At 42.5% G+C, this 20,570-nt stretch overlaps 1 protein-coding gene across 8 annotated transcripts in view; it reads left to right on the plus strand.

Annotated features, from left to right (window-relative positions):
* Positions 1–20,570, plus strand: part of CADPS2 (calcium dependent secretion activator 2) — a 327,080-nt gene that overhangs the window by 110,545 nt on the left and 195,965 nt on the right. For all 8 annotated transcript variants that reach the window (XM_060279570.1, XM_035128678.2, XM_035128680.2 and 5 more), the window contains exons 3-5: positions 4,345–4,677; positions 17,978–18,058; positions 19,956–20,192. In XM_060279570.1, the coding sequence (XP_060135553.1) occupies positions 4,345–4,677; positions 17,978–18,058; positions 19,956–20,192 (651 nt within the window). The remainder of the gene's footprint in view (positions 1–4,344; positions 4,678–17,977; positions 18,059–19,955; positions 20,193–20,570) is intronic.

The raw sequence follows: 20,570 nt of genomic DNA on the forward strand, positions 1-20,570 counted from the left end.
CCAAGTTAATCACACCCTTTTGTCTGGCAGTCAGGTATCAGGATGCCAGGGATTATCACTTTAATTCCTGAGACAATGAGAAGGTTCCCCCCACCCCCCTTCTTCCTTGCAGAGGAACACCTGGTCAGAGAGAGTCAAAATGGTGTCAGTCAGGCCTGTTTTCCTGTGCTGCTTCAGACATGTTTCTGTACATTCATGTACATGTTTTATGAACAATTATTATATATATATATATGACCTCAAAATTCTTATAACAATATTAAACATTTAAATCTTTTTTAAAGAATTGAATTTTATTTAATTTTCATACTACAATGCATGACAATATACCGGTAACATTTTTGTATATAGTTCCTGTAAAGGCTTACATAACAAGGTCCATTTTTCTCCCCTAATCCTTCCCCCTCCCTTCCCACCCTCTTCCCTAGTCAGGCCTTCCTTCTTCAGATCTTTAGCCATGTACACAGTCTATTCATTTGTGCTTGTATATTCGGGTTGGCTTCCCCCCTTTCTATCCAGTTTCTGTAAAATGCCCACTTATTTGTGATTTTTTTGCATTTATTTTACCATCTATCCTCTACCATTATCTGTGCAAATATTTCTGATTGTACGTATTCAAAAACATAGTCATTCCATTTTTCCATATTCCATTTAGTTTTTTCTTTCCATCCTAGAGCAATAACTGCCATTCCAGCTAAAATCATGATCTTATACAGCTCTTGGTTATTACTTTTTACTTTATTATTTCCCAGTATTCCCGAAAATAGCAAGTCCCTATTAATTTCTATGTTTATTTGGAATAATCCAGAAATTACCTTTATGATCTTTTGCCAATATTCCTTAACCAAATTGCATTCCCACCACATGTGTGAGTATAGTCCTTTTTCACGACCGCAATGCCAGCATTTGGGGCTAAACCCTTTCGCTATATACGCCATTTGTGCTATACCTGTTCTATACCATTTTAGTAAAAAAAATTCTACTTAATTCCTTACACTTTCTATTTTAATATAGTTTATATTCTTCATCATTTCTTGTACCATGTTTAAATGGATCGTACCTTCCTGCTCCCATTTGATCTGGATTATCCTTGTCATTCCGTCTTTGTCTCCTATCATCAGTTTATATATCAGCCCTGCTATCCCTTTCTCTGTTATTTTTTTTTTTGTTTAACACCATATCTATTTTCATTTCTGTCCTCATGGTCTCCTCTTCTCTTCCTGCTTTTATTAAATCATAAAGTCCTTCCACTTTCAGCCAGAATTGTCTTCCTATTTTTTCTAAAAGGGATTGTTTTGTAATAAAATTCCCTTGTTCGTCAAATATATCTTTCAATTTGTAAAATCCCTGGTCTTCTAATTTCTCCCACCATCTTGACAACTTTCCTGATTTTTTTTCTCTCTTAGTGATTTTAACTTAGCTATTGTATAATGATTTCCTGTTCCGAGCTCCCTTGCCTGCACTTGACTCAGAAAGGTGGCATAAAAATTGTTCTTAAAGAAGAAAAAATTATTTAAATAAATAAATTGGAGGGAAACATAACCGTCTGTTTTTTTAAAAAGACCCTCACTCGATTTGTAGCTAGAAACCAAGCCTTGCAACAGACAGAGATGCCAACTTTGACCCTTAATCAACAGCAGCAATGTACTAATAAGAGGTCTCAGGAGTGCAATTCATGTCAACTAATATAATTTAACTCATAATGTGTCTTAAGTGCCCTCTGATATTATATATCAGAGAAACACACGACCTTAAGGGAAGGACTGAGTGGACATATATTAAATATAAAAAACCCAAAAACCTTTAGGAAGCCTATTGGTAAGCATTTTAAGCTTTTTGGAAACAAATTCAGACTTCAGGGTAGCCGTTCTATAGAAAATCATTCTGGGAACAAATGGAATATATGATAGCGGAACGGGAACTTGTACTGGAATTTGATTGTAGCAATCTGGCTTTGAAGAGAGAGTATGGGTTTTATGCACTACAGATTGCCCTTATTATCCTCCATTTTTGCATGCTGTGCTTAATACCGCTCTTTTTTGGGGGGGCTGTTAGATATCTCTGTAAATGAAAATGGGATATCCTCTCTCTATCTGCTGATAGCTGACTTGTCCCCCTCTGCTTCTATCCATTTCTGCAGCTAATGAAGTAGATATTACCAGAGAAACTTCTATACAGCACCTAATTTAAAGTGCTACTCTGTTCTCCCACTGAAGAAATGGGCTTGTTACTAGGGCTGCCGGACATATTTTTGCAGTTCATTTTGGGAGGATAAAAGTAGCCCTGGGGGAGCTCGGCAGGAAAAACTTCCCCAGCCAATATTGATGCGGAAAAGTTCTTCCCGTACCTCGCAACCTGCAAAGCCCTCTTAATTGCCATGCAGTTTTTGCACGATCTTTTTCTTCCCTATTTCTGCTTCTTTCTCCTTCCTGGATTACTCACCTGGGTGATCACATTATGAATTGGATTGGATCCCATTGTGAACAGGGGCGATGCCGTGAAACTGCTGCACAACCAGCTAGATTTGGCTCTGTGGGTTTAGTCAAAGGCAAACAGTAATTTGAAAACGAAAGCATTGCTGTCCCCCTCTTCTGGAAGTAAGCCAACAATTTTTCCTCTGGCAGATGGTGTGATAAACTGCGGATTGTTGACATGTTAGAAAGAGTCGCTTGTGACATCAGGGTGACCAAAGGACAAGCAAAAGGGAAAAGCTTTTTATGCAACTTGGCATGTTTTTATTTTATGTACCTCCAGGCCTGGAGCGCAAAGATGCTTACCAGCCTCATACATCTCTCTTCAGCTGGCTTAAGCCTTTTTCTTTCAATAAGGGACATCTTAGTGTGGATTGTGGGGCAGTTCGGGGAGGGACTGCCAGTCTCCTTGGAATACCTATAAAGGAAAAAAAGTTAACTGCATTTTGTGTAATGTTGCTTTCTCTTCAACTGCTGACTGCATAGTTACTTTATAGGAAAGGAATAATAATTTTGAAATTAAAAAACGAGAGCATTACTTCCTTAACTGGTCATCTGGCCAATATGGGGTCACATGGTAAATGGAATGACATCACAACTCTAGTCAAGTAGATTTTGGAGACATGACGCCTTTACTGAGAACAAGCAAAACCAATTGTAATGCAAAGGAATAAGTGAAAATGGTTACAGGCGTTGCATTATAAAAGGGATGTTGAGCCTTTGGCACTGCTTAAACGTGGGTGGCGCTGTGGGTTAAACCACAGAGCCTAGGGCTTGCAGATCAGAAGGTTGGCGGTTCGAATCCCTGCGACGGAGTGAGCTCCCGTTGCTCGGTCCCAGCTCCTGCCAACCTAGCAGTTCGAAAGCACATCAAAGTGCAAGTAGATAAATAGGTACCGCTCCAGCGGGAAGGTAAATGGCGTTTCCGTGTGCTGCTCTGGTTTACCAGAAGCGGCTTAATCATGCCCACATGGCCACATGACCCAGAAGCTGTACGCCAGCTCCCTCGGCCAATAACGTGAGATGAGCGCCGCAACCCCAGAGTCAGTCACGACTGGACCTAATGGTCAGGGGTCCCTTTACCTTTAAAGTATTCACAAGATACACTGAATTAATTTTAGCACAGCCCCTTTAAGCACCTGAATTACTACAGTGTTGGTATTTGGAGTGAAAATATGGATGGTTTTAAGTGTTAGGAACTGGGTGGAGTTTTTAGAAAGATGTTAAAGCTGATCCTTCAGAGGTATATTGGAGCCTGAGTATGAGGTGCTCACTGCAGCGTCCTTTGAAATAAGCACAATTTTGAAATGATCTGCGGACTGGGCTGAGCTATCTGGCAAATGCTGTAGAAAGGGAGCTTGGTGCAGTTTTTGCAAAGTATTATTTGACCTAACTCTTCTCACTTTGGCAAGCAGGGCTGTAGCAGGGAAGAAGTAGTATGGTGTCTGTTGCATTTGCAAGATGCCTTTGGGCTAAATTTTCCTTTAGTGCTCCTGAATGTACCGTACCCTCCATGCCTCGTGGGAGGGACATATGCATGTGGAAGAGAACCGTTCATGCAGTTGGAGCTTGGCTAGCTGCATTCCTTGCGACAGACCCTATAAGCCAAGTTTTTTTCCCATATAAATGGCAGTTTTGGGCAATGGCTTCAGCTACTCAAGCTTTGGGCCTGTAGAGTGGTTGGAACCATTATCCTGAAGCAAGGAAACAAAAACATTTGCTGAGTGTAGGCAATGTTCAACCGCTTTCAATACAGAAATAGTTTTCCTTTGTGACGTGGTAGTGGTGACTTTTCTCGCTCTCTCACACTCGTGCTTTTATATGCCTGTTTTCCTAATTCCACTTTTTTCTTTCTTTTCTTTTTTTAAAAAAGGTATTTCTCAGGAGTGATCGAGTCGCCAGGATGGTGAACAGCGGAGGATGCTCGGCGAACGACTTCAGAGATGTGTTTAAGAAGAACATAGAAAAGAGGGTTCGGAGTTTGCCTGAAATCGATGGATTAAGCAAAGAGACTGTGCTGAGTTCTTGGATAGCCAAATACGACGCCATTTGCAGGGGAGAGGAGGACTTGAGCAAAATGCCCAACAGGATGGCTTTAAGTGCCGTGTCAGAACTTATTCTGAGCAAAGAGCAGCTTTATGAAATGTTCCAGCAGATTCTGGGAATCAAGAAACTGGAGCATCAGTTGATCTACAATGCCTGCCAAGTAAGGAGTTCATCTCAGTTCTATAGACCTTTCCTTCTTAGGTTGACCAGTTGACCCAAATGTAAACCGCCCTTCACTTGTCTTGGGAAGAGGGGTTGGTTGTTGAACCATGCTGAAATGTGTAACTGTGAAGGGAATTACAGATATCCTGCCAGGACCCTTAACAGGCTATAGTTCCCAGGGTTCTTTGGGGGAAGCCATGGGGAAGCAAATATACAGGACAGATATGGCCTAAGCAGCAGGCCAGGATTATCTGTTCACAGGAGCATAAATGAGCTGTTAGTTGGTGAGGGTTAGTCCAAATTTTTAGCGGTGTCTGCATCTCTCTCCATGTGCCCTTCCTATTTTTGTGTTTGTGTGTGTTTTTCAGCTATCCTCTCTGCCTGCATGTGTGCCATATATCAATGACGGTGTTATTTTGGCCAAGTGTACTCAGGAATAGAAAAGTCTTGTGCAACATCTATCTGTAGCTGATTGTCATACTTTTCTTGCTTCAGGAATAATTTTCATATACCGTATATGCCGGCGTATAAAGCGACTGGGCGTATAAGACGACCCCTCCTTTTTCAGTCAAAATATAGAGTTTGGGATATCCAGGGCAGCTGCCTATCAGCTCCATCTGGTACGCAGGCTGAGACCCTACCTGCCTGCAGACTGTCTAGCCAGAGTGGTGCATGCTCTAGTTATCTCCTGCTTGGACTACTGCAATGCGCTCTACGTGGGGCTACCTTTGAAGGTGACTCGGAAACTACAACTAATCCAGAATGCGGCAGCTAGACTGGTGACTGGGAGCGGCCGTCGAGACCACATAACACCGGTCTTGAAAGATCTACATTGGCTCCCAGTACGTTTCCGAGCACAATTCAAAGTGTTGGTGCTGACCTTTAAAGCCCTAATCAGCATCAGCCCAGTATACCTTAAGGAGCATCTCCACCTCCATCATTCTGCCCGGACACTGAGGTCCAGCACCGAGGGACTTCTGGTGGCTCCCTCGTTGCGAGAAGCCAAGTTGCAGGGAACTAGGCAGAGGGCCTTCTTGGTAGTGGCGCCTGCCCTGTGGAACGCCCTCCCAACAGATGTCAAAGAGGAAAACAACTACCAGACTTTTAGAAGACATCTGAAGGCAGCCCTGTTCAGGGAGGCTTTTAATGTTTAATAGATTACTGTGCTTTATTTTTCTGTTGGAAGCTGCCCAGAGTGGCTGGGGAAACCCAGCCAGATGGGCGGGGTATAAATATATTATTATTATTATTATTATTATTATTATTATTATTACTCGCCGTAACGGGTATATCCCAAACTTCCAACGCACACCAAATAAAAAATTTCTGTGTCTCTTCCAGGCACCAAGGCGAGTGGCGGGGAGAGAGAGAGTAAGCGGCTGCCACTTTCTTTTCATGCAGGGAGGAGGGAGGGAAGCCCCACATGTCCCCTCTTTCTGCACGGAAAGAAAGCGGCAGCCGCTTACACGGTCGCCACATACGGCGCGGATGCGGCCAGGGCCATTTTTGAGCTCCCCCCCACTGTATGCAGCGATCGCAGATCTTATACCCGGCGTATAAGACGACCCCCAACTTTTGAAAAAGATTTTCCTGGGTTCAAAAGTCGTCTTATACGCTGGAATATACGGTAGTTCCTTTTTTCTGTTTCAGAAATAATTGTTTCTCTCTGAGTAATTGCTTTTCTTTTGTGAGTGTGCAAATGGCAACTAGGAGTGCGGTTAAGTGCTGAAAATTTGAGCAGACAATTTTAGTAGTGATCTGTTTCCCTTTAAATAGTGATGATCTAAGTTCCTTGTGTAACATAACAGTACCGGTAAGCAAAACATTAATAGAAATCCTCTTGATCTTATCTTACTAATAGTAAATGGGAGAAGTCAGCCTCTAATATGGGAAATACTTGTAGTAAAAAGAGTGCCTTCCATTCCGTTGTGTTTTCAGTACATTTTCCTGGGTATACTTTTTTTTATATTTGCCTTCCACAACCTTCTCATGCATTGCCTAGTCTAGCTTTTTATCTTCAATTTAAATTCTGATGCTTTGCATTATGACCATATTCTGCACACTCTCACTGATGGAACAAAATTTGCCATCTTTGGATATTTTAATGGCATCTACATATTGCCATGGAAACATTTCATGATGAAATTTCTGAAATTGCCTAGGATAAGTTGTAGAATAGGGTTTGTTATGAAAGGGATTAGACTGTCTGGTCCAATTTCTGTTTGGTGGAGATTTAATTTTGACTTTGGGGGCTGTATTGGGGTGGGTGGGGAAACAGCCATGGTCTGTAAATCTATAAATCTTGGCACAGTACATCATTTGTATGGAATAGTTTCTGCTGGGCATTTCACAAATTTTGGAGGTCTCCAAATAGATTGTGTCTAATGATATTCGTGGCCTGACTCCTAAGTGTGAAATTACGCAGAATTAATTTTCATTGGCTTGCACCAGTGGGCTCATGGAAGTGAGGTTTTCTATCTTCTCCCCTTCGAGCTGCTTGAAACCCAATAGAAAGCCTTTCTGGAGAATTGGGGGCTCTTTGTGTAAAATATGGGATGGAATTTCCCAAAATGGAGAGACCTCTGACACCTGTACCTCACAGAAGGAGAGGAGCAGGTATGGATATATTTGGAACCCAGTGGTGTGTTACATGAAACATTGGGACATGGGTGGTGCTGTGGTCTAAACCACTGAGCCTCTTGGGCTTGCTGATCAGAAGGTCGGCAGTTCGGATCCCCATGATGGGGTGAGCTCCCTTTGGTCTTTCCCAGCTCCTGCCAACCTAGCAGTTCGAAAGCATGCCAGTGAGAGTACATAAATAGGTACCACTGCTGCGGGAAGGTAAATGGCATTTCCCTGCACTCTGGTTTCCATCGCGGTGCTCTGTTGTGCCAGAAGCGGTTTAGTCATGTTGGCCACATGACATGCAAAGCTGTCTGTGGACGAACACCAGCTCCCTCGGCCTGAAAACTAGATGAGCGCCACAACCTCATAGTCTCCTTTGACTGGACTTAACCATCCAGGGGCCCTTTACCTTACCTCTACTGATCAAAGAGAGATAAAGGAAGTAATTCTAAGTGGAAGTGAAGGTCTCAGAGCTATTTCTCTTACTGCTTGTCCACACAAGGATCAAACCTTTTGTCTGTTGAAGGGGTGATATTTGACTTCTAAAGCTGTGATTGATCCTTTTGGTTACTTGGTATTCTGCAAAGATCCAGTACTTGGGGAGAGTTCTCAAGGCAATATTCTCTGTTTTGCACTATTTATATAACTCCCAATAGACAAACATTCTCTGGGTGGTTTACGAGTAAACACACACCATAAGAAACACACATGTAAACACACCCATAAGAACATAGGATATACAAATAAAGCCTAAAAGCACGCAGTCTAAAATAAAACAAAGGCAGCAACAGGATGCACCCAAGGTAGACCCAGCAACAGAGGGCAATGCAGTGTGGGGATCTGAACAAGTACTCAAAAATTGTTTACCACTGGAAAGACTTGGAAAATTGAAAATCGCAACACTGTAGGCACTAGGGACGCATCTCTGGTGAGGACTTTCCTTAAACTGAGAGCTCTCTAGTAGCTGCTACATCTGGTGAGGGAAACCTCAGAGGGGTGTCAGAAGATGATCTCTGGGTGTGTGTAGGACAACACGATTGGTCAGGCATCCCATGCCATAAGCAGAATGCTTATTATCAGTATTCCAGCAGTGGCAGACGCTGTGGCTTTACAGAAAATTGTTTCAGATTACAGTATGCTTTGGGATCATATTAGGAAGCTGAAGTGTTAGATTTGGATCTCAGGAGTCTCCAAATTTGAATGTTGGGCTTTGTGTCACTTGAATATATTGCCCAATTTCCCTGGCTGGAATTTAAACTCAGCTTGGGGGGGACAAATTGCTTGAAGTTGTTATTCCGCCCAGACATCTGAAATAAAAATAACAAGCCAATTTTCTATCTGTCCAATATTTCTAGAAAACACCTCTTCATTTTATGCATTTATTTATTTTTACTTCAATACTGTGCCAGGATCTCAGAGCTCAGAGTATACATGGGTCAAAGGTCAGCTAAGTGTGGAAAGTTTGCCAGACAACTTTGTAGCACCTGCTACAGGGCTATGGATTTGAGAAGATTTTAAATGAGTAGAGCACAGAGCCACCCATTTGTAAAAATAAAGAATGTAACCATGATCAGTTGGATGCACTCTGGTTCCGGGTTCAAGAAGCCACTGCTTAATGATAAAGAAAGGTAGATGGTATTCTTTTAAAACCCTCCCTGCTCTGTTGGTATCTGATTATTTCCCCAAAGCTATCCTGGGTTTTCCTGTGGAGCAACAAATAGATTTTCTCAAATTAACCATTTATTTAATGGGGAGAAATGTTGAGGACTGTTGACCAACATCTCTCTTGAGAGGGAGAAGATACATAGCATAGAGCAGACACCCCCAAACTCGGCCCTCCAGATGTTATGGGACTACAACTCCCATCATCCCTAGCTAACAGGACCAGTGGTCAGGGATGATCGGAATTGTAGTCCCAAAACATCTGGAGGGCCGAGTTTGGGGATGCCTGGCACAGAGAGACAATGTGGTATTTTAGTTACAGTGTCAAACTAGGACGTGGAGACCAGGGTTCAAATCCCCACTCAGCCACGAAACTCATTTGGTGGCCTTGGGCCAGTCACTGTCTCTCAGCCTAACCTACCTTGTGGGGGTTAGGGCTGGACAATACTGGTATCTAGTTTTCAACATTGTGATATATCACCAGCTAAACATTGTGATATACCAATATATCACAATGTCTAAAATAATGATGGAACTATGTAGAGGCAGACAGTAGGACTGGCCGATATCTGGTGTTCAACTTTGTGATATATCACCAGCTAAATGAAAACACCTGCTCTTCTCACCTTTATGTGAGATAAGGCACACCAAACTGGGCCCCGAAATCTAGTTTTTTTTTGTCTCCCTCAAATTTTTCATTTTCAAGGTTTCAAATTAATGCAACCAAGAACAAAATGTGTTTTGTTCTGTTTTCTGTTTGACTCAAAGGACTCTCCCATTAGGGTACCAGTTCCTAAATTATTACCTTAGTCAACATTCAGCAAAATGGATTCTTTTATTTACTACTGAATGGTGACCTTAGTGAGGGAAATGTGTGTGCTGCTTGGTATTTATTGTTGTTCCCATACCAGTTATAATTTCATATGGTATCCATCCTAGTTGAATACTTTCCCAGAACCTTAATTTCAGATGGCAAGTCTACAGATCAAGGCAAATTCTTAATGTGTATGAAGCCTGTAAGAGGAAAGGAGTACAGGGAGCCCCCCCCCTCTATTCAGGAGCAGCTCATCGACTAGTAGTCATGAGGGCGCAGACTCGGCAGAGGCAAGACAGGAAATAGGAAGAGGGGACCGGGGCTCTGACAGCCTGGGAGAGCATGAGCCCCACAGCCAGGAACAAAGGGAGGAGAGCAGGGGGGAAAGGGAAAACATGGAGCGCAGACCTTTACCCCCGGTTCCGGAATTAAGGAAAAGACGGAAAGGGAGGAGACTGTCCGTCCCGCGCCTTTTATGTTGGAAAAGGGGGCGCAGGGGGGCAGTCCCGGATTCTGTATCGGACTGAGAAGACATGTTTCCTGACACCCCGTTACACTGTACATAGAGCGCACCAATAAAGATTGTTTAAAGACAAGCAGGTGCAGAGTCGTTACTCTAGAGTAGCCGCAACAACCTCTGACAAAACCAAATATTAAACACAGCTAAGGCCAACGCTTGTAAGCAAACCACAACACAGAGGCTTTGGAAGCTGTGATTTATTCTGACTGCCTGTGTTCAGTTTGTCCCTATTGACCTTCCACCTGGAAAATCCACATATCCCTGTGCTGTACGGCCAGGAGGCTTCACTGCTTGCGGCGTTCCAACAGTTGTGCCGGTTGCTAAATTGCCAGAGGAAAAGGGTTAAGAAGTCTCGACGCCGCAGCTACATGACAAGTTTGCTTGATGTTGCCTTTGGCATGAGATGCCATGAGCATGTTTTTCTGATCAAAAGCACGGACTTGGGATCACAGAATGTGGCTTGACTCCCCAATGGCTCCTGAAGGAGCCATGAATGGAGGATGTTCCTGTGAGTGGGGTCAGGACATGTGTGCTCTGTGGCTGTTACAAGGCAGTTTCTCCTGCCTGGGCGGTTATCTTTCCACAAGGGCCGACATTGATGCCGAAATCCAGCATCGCCTGAGCTCTGCGAGTGCGGCTTTCTTCCAATTGAAGTGCAGAGTGTTTGAAGACCGGGGCATTCGCAGGGAAACCAAAATGCTTGTTTACAAAGCTATTGTACTACCAACTTTACTGTATGTTTGTGAATCATGGACAACTTATAAACGCCATCTCCAACTACTCACAAGATTCCATCAACGGTGTCTCCGAAAAGTTTTACACATCACTTGGGAAGACAGGTGAACTAATGCCAGTGTACTGGAAGAAGCAAAGTTCACCAGTGTCAAAAAAAAAAAAAGATTCTTCAACATCAACTTCGTTGGACTGGTCATGTTGTGTGGATGCCTGATTATCGTCTCCCAAAGCAACTACTCTATTTTGAACTTATAAATGGAAAGCGTAATGCTGGTGGTCAACAAAAGAGGTTCAAAGACTCACTCAAGGCAAATCTTTTAAAATGCACAGTAGTATAAACACTGACAACTGGGAAACACTGGCCTGCAAGTGCTCCAATTGGAGAGCAGCCTTTACCAAAGGTGTCATGGGCTTTGAAGACGCCCAAACTCAGGACGAAAGGGAGAAACACACTAAGAGGAAGGCACATTTTGCAAACCCTCACCGTGATCAACTCCTGCCCGGAAACCTATGTTTGGAAGGTCGTGTGGATCCAGAACTGGCCTCCACAGTCACTTACGGACTCACTGTTAAAACCGTGTTTATGGAAGACAATCTTACTTGGCTACGAGTGATTGCCAAAGAAGAAGACAAGGAAGTTACAGAAGCCGACAAGCATCTGGGGGGTCAGCACTGTGCAGACGTGATGTGAATTTAGGCATCCTGCATCAAGGACATTTACTTCACCAAAGTTGGAGCATACTATCTTGATTTGTATAACCGAAGGAAAAGAGGCGCTATAAATACATGCAGATTTAAGGATGTGTGTGGGTTGTGTGTTTTTTCCCTTCTGAACCTAAGAAGCTTGCTGTGACAGAAGGTGGGAGAGGAAATGCTGCTGTGAGCTGTTCCCCACGTCCAAATTTTCAGCTTTTCAGCATAGCAGGACTTCATGCCACAATTTTAGAGTTATTACCACTGGGCCTTTGGCAATAACTTTCTTTACTTACTACTATTCTGCCTGGTTTTTTTGTTGTAGTTGTTTTTAAGAGGAGGGTCAACATGTGAATGAAAAGTGCTTTCTTGCTCTAGGTATGAATTGATAATAATATATAGGGTTGCTGTATTTCAAAAAGTGAAAATCTGGACACAAAAGTGGTTGAGCTTTCTCTGCAAAATCTCCTCCCCCCCCCATTGAAGTTTTCGAGGTATTTTTAAGGAAATTTGACACAAAAATCAGCACTTTTGACATGAGTTACTATACACCTGGGTTTTCCCCAATTTTTGGAAATTCCGTCTGGATGTTATTTCCATCGGATGAATCCTGGACGTATGGCAGCCCTAATATTTTAGCTATATGAATGAATATTATATACAGGGAGAGAACATTGAGTTTAAACCTCAATTTTGTTCATTTTTATTAGGAACTTAAGCAAGTTTTCTTCAAGAGCCATTTCTATTCATTTGCTTAATTATTTCATTAGTTGTGCCCTGTACCTGTCCTTTTAGGAAAAAGTAAACTCCAGATGTTTTAGCTGAGCTGGCTAGGTCTTATGGGATTTTTACTTTTTTTTTGCTGGGTTTCTTGCCCATCCTTCACCTTAAGGTCCCAGGATGGCTTACAACAGGCATAGGCAACCTTGGCTCTCCAGATGTTTTGGAACTACAACTCCCATGATCCCTAGCTAACAGAGCCAGTGGTCAGGGATCATGGGAGTTGTGGTTCCAAAACATCTGGAGAGCCAAGGTTGCCCATGCCTGGCTTACAACAAGAAAATACACAATTATAAAATAGTTTTATAAAATAGTTTATAAAAAGCAATGACAAACCTAGACAGCATCTTAAAAAGCAGAGACATCACCTTGCCGACAAAGGTCCGTATAGTTAAAGCGATGGTTTTCCCAGTAGTGATGTATGGAAGTGAGAGCTGGACCATAAAGAAGGCTGATCGCCGAAGAATTGATGCTTTTGAATTATGGTGCTGGAGGAGACTCTTGAGAGTCCCATGGACTGCTAGAAGATCAAACCTATCCATTCTTAAGGAAATCAGCCCTGAGTGCTCCCTGGAAGGACAGATCGTGAAGCTGAGGCTCCAATACTTTGGCCACCTCATGAGAAGAGAAGAATCCTTGGAAAAGACCCTGATGTTGGGAAAGATTGAGGGCACTAGGAGAAGGGGACGACAGAGGACAAGATGGTTGGACAGTGTTCTCGAAGCTACGAACATGAGTTTGACCAAACTACGGGAGGCAGTGGAAGACAGGAGTGCCTGGCGTGCTATGGTCCATGGGGTCACGAAGAGTCGGACACGACTAAACGACTAAACAACAACAACAATAAAATAGTTGCAACCATAAAACAAGCTTAAAAACAATCAAAATGGCATTTTACATGTGAATAAAAACAACCAGAAGCATGACATATCTGTTTCCCCCCTAAAGTTCAACTAAAGACTTCTCCAAGGAACATAGCTGCCAAGTTATCCCTTTTTTAAAGGGATTTTCCCTTATGCTGAATAGGCTTCCTCGCGAGAAAAGGGAAAACTTGGCAGCTATGCCAAGGAAACAGAGAATAGGTTAATGACCAATTGTTGTATTGATAGTTTTGCCATCTTATTTGGTGAACTGATGATAAATTTAATGTTAGGAACAAAATCAGATGGACTTAGGAAACTAAAACTTAACTTGGTTGAGCGTGTTACATTCGTCCGTCACAAAAACACCTGCTTTCTAACCTCGCCCCAAGTGAGAAGGAAAATGGATATGTTTTCACTTTAATCTCTTCTTTGAGATTCTTAGCATTATTTTTTTTAACATCAGTCATTTGCCAGAAAACCTTTTCCCCACAGTTTCCAATGATCAGTCCCATAAGTTTGACATTTGCCCACGAAACATTAAGTATATTGCCACAGATGGGGAGGAAAGGATTCATGCTTTTAAAGAAAACACTTTTTTCAAGTTACAGATAAATTCTTGATGTTTCAAAACTCTTACGTGTGGTCACGTATTTTAAAACACAATATAAAGAAAGCATGAAGGCTTCCTGTAGCATATGTGTTGATTATTTTTGCAGGGAAGATCAAGGCAATTAACAAACAAATAGTTTAATGTTAATTGAAGTTCAAATTATATCAGTTAAAACACAAGATATTAGGTGAAGATGCTTACAAATGTCACATTGGTCATTGAGGATCTACCCAACACCTGTTACATTATGCTGATGAAGTACACTATTGGAGAAACTAATTTGCTGCTGTCATGGGCTGATCATCCGTGTTCATTTTAAGCAGAGATTATCCACCCTGTTTTCCATTATTATGGATTTTAGGAGATTAGGCTGGATAAGTTTCATTGCTATGGTTGGTTTAATTAAATCGGCAAAGCTGTGTGCTCTGGCGGTGGCAAGAACAGAATAGACTAGGCTAACGTTATGTTTGGGACAATTTTTCTTAAGAAGATCTATTCTCCTGTTTATACACTTCGCGTGATGAGGGAGGCCTAACAGAAAAGTAAAATTCCTCCAGAAGTGAAATGCTTGGCTGAATCTCTCATAGTGTCAGCTTCCAGAGAGTTTCTCTCATTACTACGTACATAGCTATTATTCATTCATTCATTCATAACCCAACAGAATATTTAAAAAAACAATAAAACATCAACATTAAAAACTTCCCTAAACAGGGCTGCCTTCAGATGTCTTCTAAAAGTCAAATAGTTGCTTATTGCCTTGACATCTGTTGGGAGGACATTCCACAGGGCGGGCGCCACTACCGAGAAGGCCCTCTGCCTGATTCCCTGTAACCTCACTTCTCTCAGTGAGGGAACCGCCAGAAGGCCCTCGGCGCTCGATCTCAGTGTGCGGGCTGAACAATGGGGGTGGAGACGCTCCTTCAGGTATACTGAGCCAAGGCCGTTTAAGGCTTTAAAGGTCAGCACCAGCTCTTTGAGTTGGGCTTGGAATTGTGCTGTTTTAGTCACATTTAGAAGGCACTCAAATGAAAACATTATGTTGTGGTATTTTCTTTCTAGTGAAGTATTTCTTGATTATTATTTTACTGTTCCTCCTGGAAATGGGATTTTGGGCCACTGTGTTACAGTGGTTCCACTCATACCATCAGGACTGAGTCCAGAGAGTCGTAAACTGAGAAAGGGGCATTGAAATCTCCAGTTACAACCGACCCTGTTTTGAAACCTCTTCTTCTGTTTTTAGTGCCCGAGATATGCTTCAGATATCATTCATTTGGCCACATGAATTCAAAATCACCCTTTATGGCATAAAGTTTAAGCCCTGGGAACAAACAAAAGAAGCAGCTGGATAAATCTGTTGGCTCTGCCTTGTGTGCAATGCCTTTTTTAACCTTTATTTAAGCTGTATGAAAGTCAATATGAGTAAATCAACACAATGCCAGGTGTACCTTTTCAGGAAGACTTTCTGCATGGCGATTAAAAGAGCTCAATGTATTGCTTAAGGCAAGCCAGCAGCGATGTGTTGAATTCTAAGAGGTTGAGTCTTGGATCAGTTTGGGTTTACCATGCAGAAGATTATATACAAGAAAGACGTTTCACCTATACATTCAATGTTAGTAGCAATATAGGATTCCCACGCGTGCGCGCGCACAAAGTAGACAACCCACAGCTCTAGACAGAAGTTGGTTATAAATATATTCCATTTTTTTCTAAATACAGTGGTGCCTCTGGTTACGAACTTAATTCGTTCCAGAGGTCCGTTCTTAACCTGAGGTACCACTTTAGATAATGGGGCCTCCTGCTGCCGCCATGCCACCACCGCGCAATTTCTGTTCTCATCCTGAGGTAAAGTTCTTAACCCGAGGTACTACTTCTGGGTTAGCGGATTCTGTAACCCGAAGTGTTTGTAACCCGAAGTGTTTGTAACCCGAGGTACCAGTGTACCCCAGGGCTTTCAAAAGTGCCATGTGGAGGTTGTGCAGCAAGACACTGAGATACCATTTGCATTACAGAAGATGTTTTTTGAGTATGTCTGCTTCAGGTTTGTGAACTCACCTCTGTTGGCATTCAGATTTCCAGATTCTGAAGAACACAAACAGCCAACAGAATGCTACCTGTAAATTACCTTTAGGGCAGGATACCTGTAGCCTTTCAGATGTTGCTGGACACCAACTCACTCCAACCCTAGCTAGCATGGCCATTGGGGTATGAACTGCCAATGTTCTGTGAACTTCCGTGAGACCTCTGGGTATAGCCTGGTATATAAATTCAAATAATAATAATAATAATAATAATAATAATAATAATAATAATACAATAGTGCAGGATAGGGCTGGACGATAACTGGTTTTCAACATCACTACATATCACCAGCTAAACATTGCAATATCTGGTTTTCAACTTTCAATATCTGGTTTTCACCAGCTAAACATCGTCCTATACAGTGGTACCACCAGTTACACACGGGATCCGTTCCGGAGCTCCGGTCGGACCCCAAGGAATTTGCAACTGGAGGTGCCTGTTCTGCGCATGCGCTTCTGCACATGCACTCGTCGAAACCCGGAAAAATACTTCTGTGTTTGCCGTGTTTACATCCTGAAGCATACGCAACCAGAGGTGTCCACAGGTACCACTGTACTAATACAACAATGTCTGAAATAAGGATGGGGCTATGTAGAGGCATTGGCTGGCTTCACAGTCTTTACCACATTGTGATTTTTGCATAACACACACACACACACACACACACACACACACACACACACTGATTCGCAATATATTGACAGGTCAAAAATTATGAAGCCAATATCATGATGTGGACTGCAGTTTTGGACAATATATTGATACATTGCCCAGCCCTAGTGCTGGGATGGTACTATGAATTGATGGGAGATATTGCCTAGCAATCTGAAGGGTAGGTTCCATCTGTCTAGGAGCACATGGGACCAGGCTGAAAATGGTAATCTGCAAAGCCACTTGGAGCCACATACAGGAGACAGGAGTGTCTTTGGCACTGTGAAATAGAATCGATGGCCTTTGGGGGACCCTTTCAGCTCTAGGATTCTGTCTGAGCTGCTTCTCTGTGTAGCACTTGTCAGAATGGTAGCTGTGGCAAGGTGCTCCCTGAGGTATTAAGCTTGAGAGCAGTCTTATAACACACTCAGAGTCACATAATTAACAATGTGTTTGCATTCATATTATAATATCCCCAGGCTCCTTGTCATCTGAGTGTCTTTTTGAGTTATTTTAATTCGTTTATTCTCATCAATGTACTGTGCTTCAGAAATGTATACAGTGAGTTTGTATAAATAATCAAGATGTTTCTGGAAATGGCTTTTTAGAGTGATGCAGCTTTTTAAAATAATAATAATAATAATAATAATAAGGTGGCACAGCAGTTGTTAAGATCATACACTCTATAATATAAACAGCCTGTTTGAACTGAAAGCAAAATTCAGCATCTTATTATTTTAAACACGTTTCTAGTCCTGAAGATAGACATGAATGCATGCGAGTCATGACTAGTACAATTTTAGAAGCTTGAAGAGATGGGATATTGCAACATGCAGATTGAATGTTTACTCCTCTGGTTGCTAACAGAAAAACAGTGCCACACAACTGTGCTTTAGCCTGCAAAAAAACAGCTGTAGTCTCCAGTCTTTTCCTCAGTGCATTTTGACCTTCTTTTACCATGGCATCTTAAAGGCTGCTTTGAATTCAGAATATCACTGTCCAGTCTATGGATCTGCTTCCCATGTGGCGTTGGCTGCAGCAATTTGTCAAAGGCCACTTCTTTGATATTTAATTCGGCTCTTGACCACGAAATGAGTTTGCAACATTTCCCTGTCTTGTTTACATAAGTTGAGGGTGCACTCCTGCCCCCGTCCCCGGCTGAATTTTGTTTTTTTCGGTGCCAATATCAAATAGTGTGTCATGCCTGATTAGTACCTTATTTTAATATTGTGGTGTGTTCCTCCCACCCTTTTTTTTTTATTCAAGCTGGACAATGCAGATGAGCAAGCGGCCCAGATTAGACGCGAACTTGATGGGCATCTTCAAATGGCTGACCAAATGGCCAGAGTAAGTCTGCTGTGCTTTTCTTTCTAGCTTTAACGAGTAGAGTATTTTAGTGATCTGTTTAAGGTTGCAGTCATGTTCATGAATTCAGTGGGACTGTCAGGATGCTATCAGCAGCTCCCAACAGAACACTAAAAGCAGAATAAAGCTTCAAACATTAAAAACTTCCCTAAACAGGGCTGCCTTCAGATGTCTTCTAAAAGTCAGATAGTTGTTTATTTCCTTGACATCTGATGGGAGGGTGTTCCACAGGGTGGGCGCCACTACCAAGAAGGCCATCTGCCTGGTTCCCTGTAACCTCACTTCTCGCAGGGAGGGAACCGCCAGAAGGCCCTCGGCGCCGGACCTCAGTGTCTGGGCTGAACAATGGGGGTGGAGACGCTCCTTCAGCCAAGGCCATTTTTGGCTTTGAAGGTCAGCACAAAAAAACGTAGTAGTGATTTCCATCATTGGTTGTATTCAAGCGTAAACCTGCTGAAATCACTGGATTTAAGTAACTGATTTCAGAAGTTGGTCCTGAATATGAATATTGGATCACACTTTCTTCTCCCCTATCTATATACATAAAGGGTTGGAATTCAATGTCACTATCTTCAGATAGTTCTCTCTGTGCAAGCATTCCAGCTTGACAGACAGAACGATACTTCCTCCCCATCTCCTGGGAACTGTTCTTGGGGGGGGGGATTTCTCCGACCTCCACAGAGCCAATTTCAGGGGCCACATGGGAGGGAGAGGAAGGAGAACCACCCTGTCATGCTAGCAGAAGTCCTTGTATAGGGTTTCTCCATACGGGGCTGGTTAGATGAATCCTACCTGTATTTTCCCCACCAGCTATTGCTTGTTTTATTTATTCACTTTTTTATCTTTGGCAATGAAATTCCTCAGTATTTATCTTGATGTCATTTCCTGCACGTGCAGTATATTGCGAAAATGGCAAAGATTGGTCTTGAGAGATTGATGGCGGTTTGTTCAGGTTCATCTCCCGAGTGGGCCAGCCAAGTGCCCCTTGGAAATTCAGGTGCAACACATGACAAAAGAAAGCAATCCTTGATTGTAGCCTTTTTTGGACAGCATCCCCAGGAAGCATGGTCAGTAGTTCAGGATGATGAGAGCTGTAATCAGTCAGCAACGCCTGGGGGGTATTATGTAGAATCATACCAAAGGTCCCTTCCTAATTTCCTGAAAAGATGCAGAAAGTTTCTGGGAAGCTCTTAAGGACTGGCTAAGTTCATGTCACTTGCTTGTTAGCGAAGCATTTTAAAGAGCGCTGTAGTCAAGTGCAGTGTTTTGACTGCAGATCTTTCAAGGGCTTTACAAGCATGCAGCATGTTTTAGAAATAAAACGTATTAATTAAAATAAAACCACTAATGCTGATTTTTGTGCAGTGTACAGATTACTTCATGCTTGGTGTAAAGGGTGAAATAAGTCATCTAGTGGGGTTTAAGCATGTTCCCCGTCTAAGCACGGGCTCTAGGAGGAGCCTGAGCTTTTCAGGAATATGCTCCCTTAGGTGGGCTTTATAAGCAGGCCAAAATATTGTTCAAAAGGGGAGAATGTGTGGAATTAAGGTGCAAATAGAGCCCTTCAAAACTGGGCAACAGAAAATAAACCTATTGCAGTATCTCTACAATTAAAGCAAAAAAAAAAAATTGCTGGCACTGATGCTGCCCAGTCTTAAAATGTGAGCACAAGGGAAGGAAAAACCATTCCCTTGGATGTTCCTTGCACATCAGCGAGAAACAGGTTGGGGGAATCTCAAGTGTTGGTGCTGGCCTTTAAAGTTTTTATAAAGTATGTTTTTGTAATCAGGCTTATGTTGATCTGAAGAGGTCTTTAAAGTAAAGCATGCAGTCACTGAATAGCAACTTACACTCTGAATTTTAAAAAACATTTTTCAAGGAAAGAAAATTTCCAAAGTTCGTATCGAAAGAAATGGAACACATGTATATAGAAGAATTGCGGTCTTCAGTGAATTTGCTAATGGCAAATTTGGAAAGTCTTCCAGTGTCCAAAGGCGGCCCGGAATTTAAATTACAGAAGCTAAAGCGATCACAGAATTCTGCTTTCATGGACCTGGGAGATGAAAGTGATGTTCAGCTGTCGAAATCTGATGTGGTCCTGTCATTCACGTTGGAGGTGAGCATGCATATCATGTAATACTTGCTGACAGTTTAATTTGCTCTTCAATGTTCTAAGGCAACACTATTTGTGCAGCCCAGTATTCAGTGTTTCCAGCTGGCAAACACTCCATTGGAAATTTTGTGAAAATGTGTGCAAGCCTCTGCTATTAAAGGTAAAGGGACCCCTGACCATTGGGTCCAGTCGTGACCGACTCTGGGGTTGCGCGCTCATCTCGCATTATTGGCCGAGGGAGCCGGCATATAGCTTCCAGGTCATGTGGCCAGCATGACAAAGCCACTTCTGGCAAACCAGAGCAGCACATGGAAACGCCGTTTACCTTCCCGCTGTAGCGGTTCCTATTTATCTACTTGCATTTTGACGTGCTTTCGAACT

This window comes from Zootoca vivipara, chromosome 10 (assembly GCF_963506605.1).
Source record: "Zootoca vivipara chromosome 10, rZooViv1.1, whole genome shotgun sequence".
NCBI lineage: Eukaryota > Metazoa > Chordata > Lepidosauria > Squamata > Lacertidae > Zootoca > Zootoca vivipara.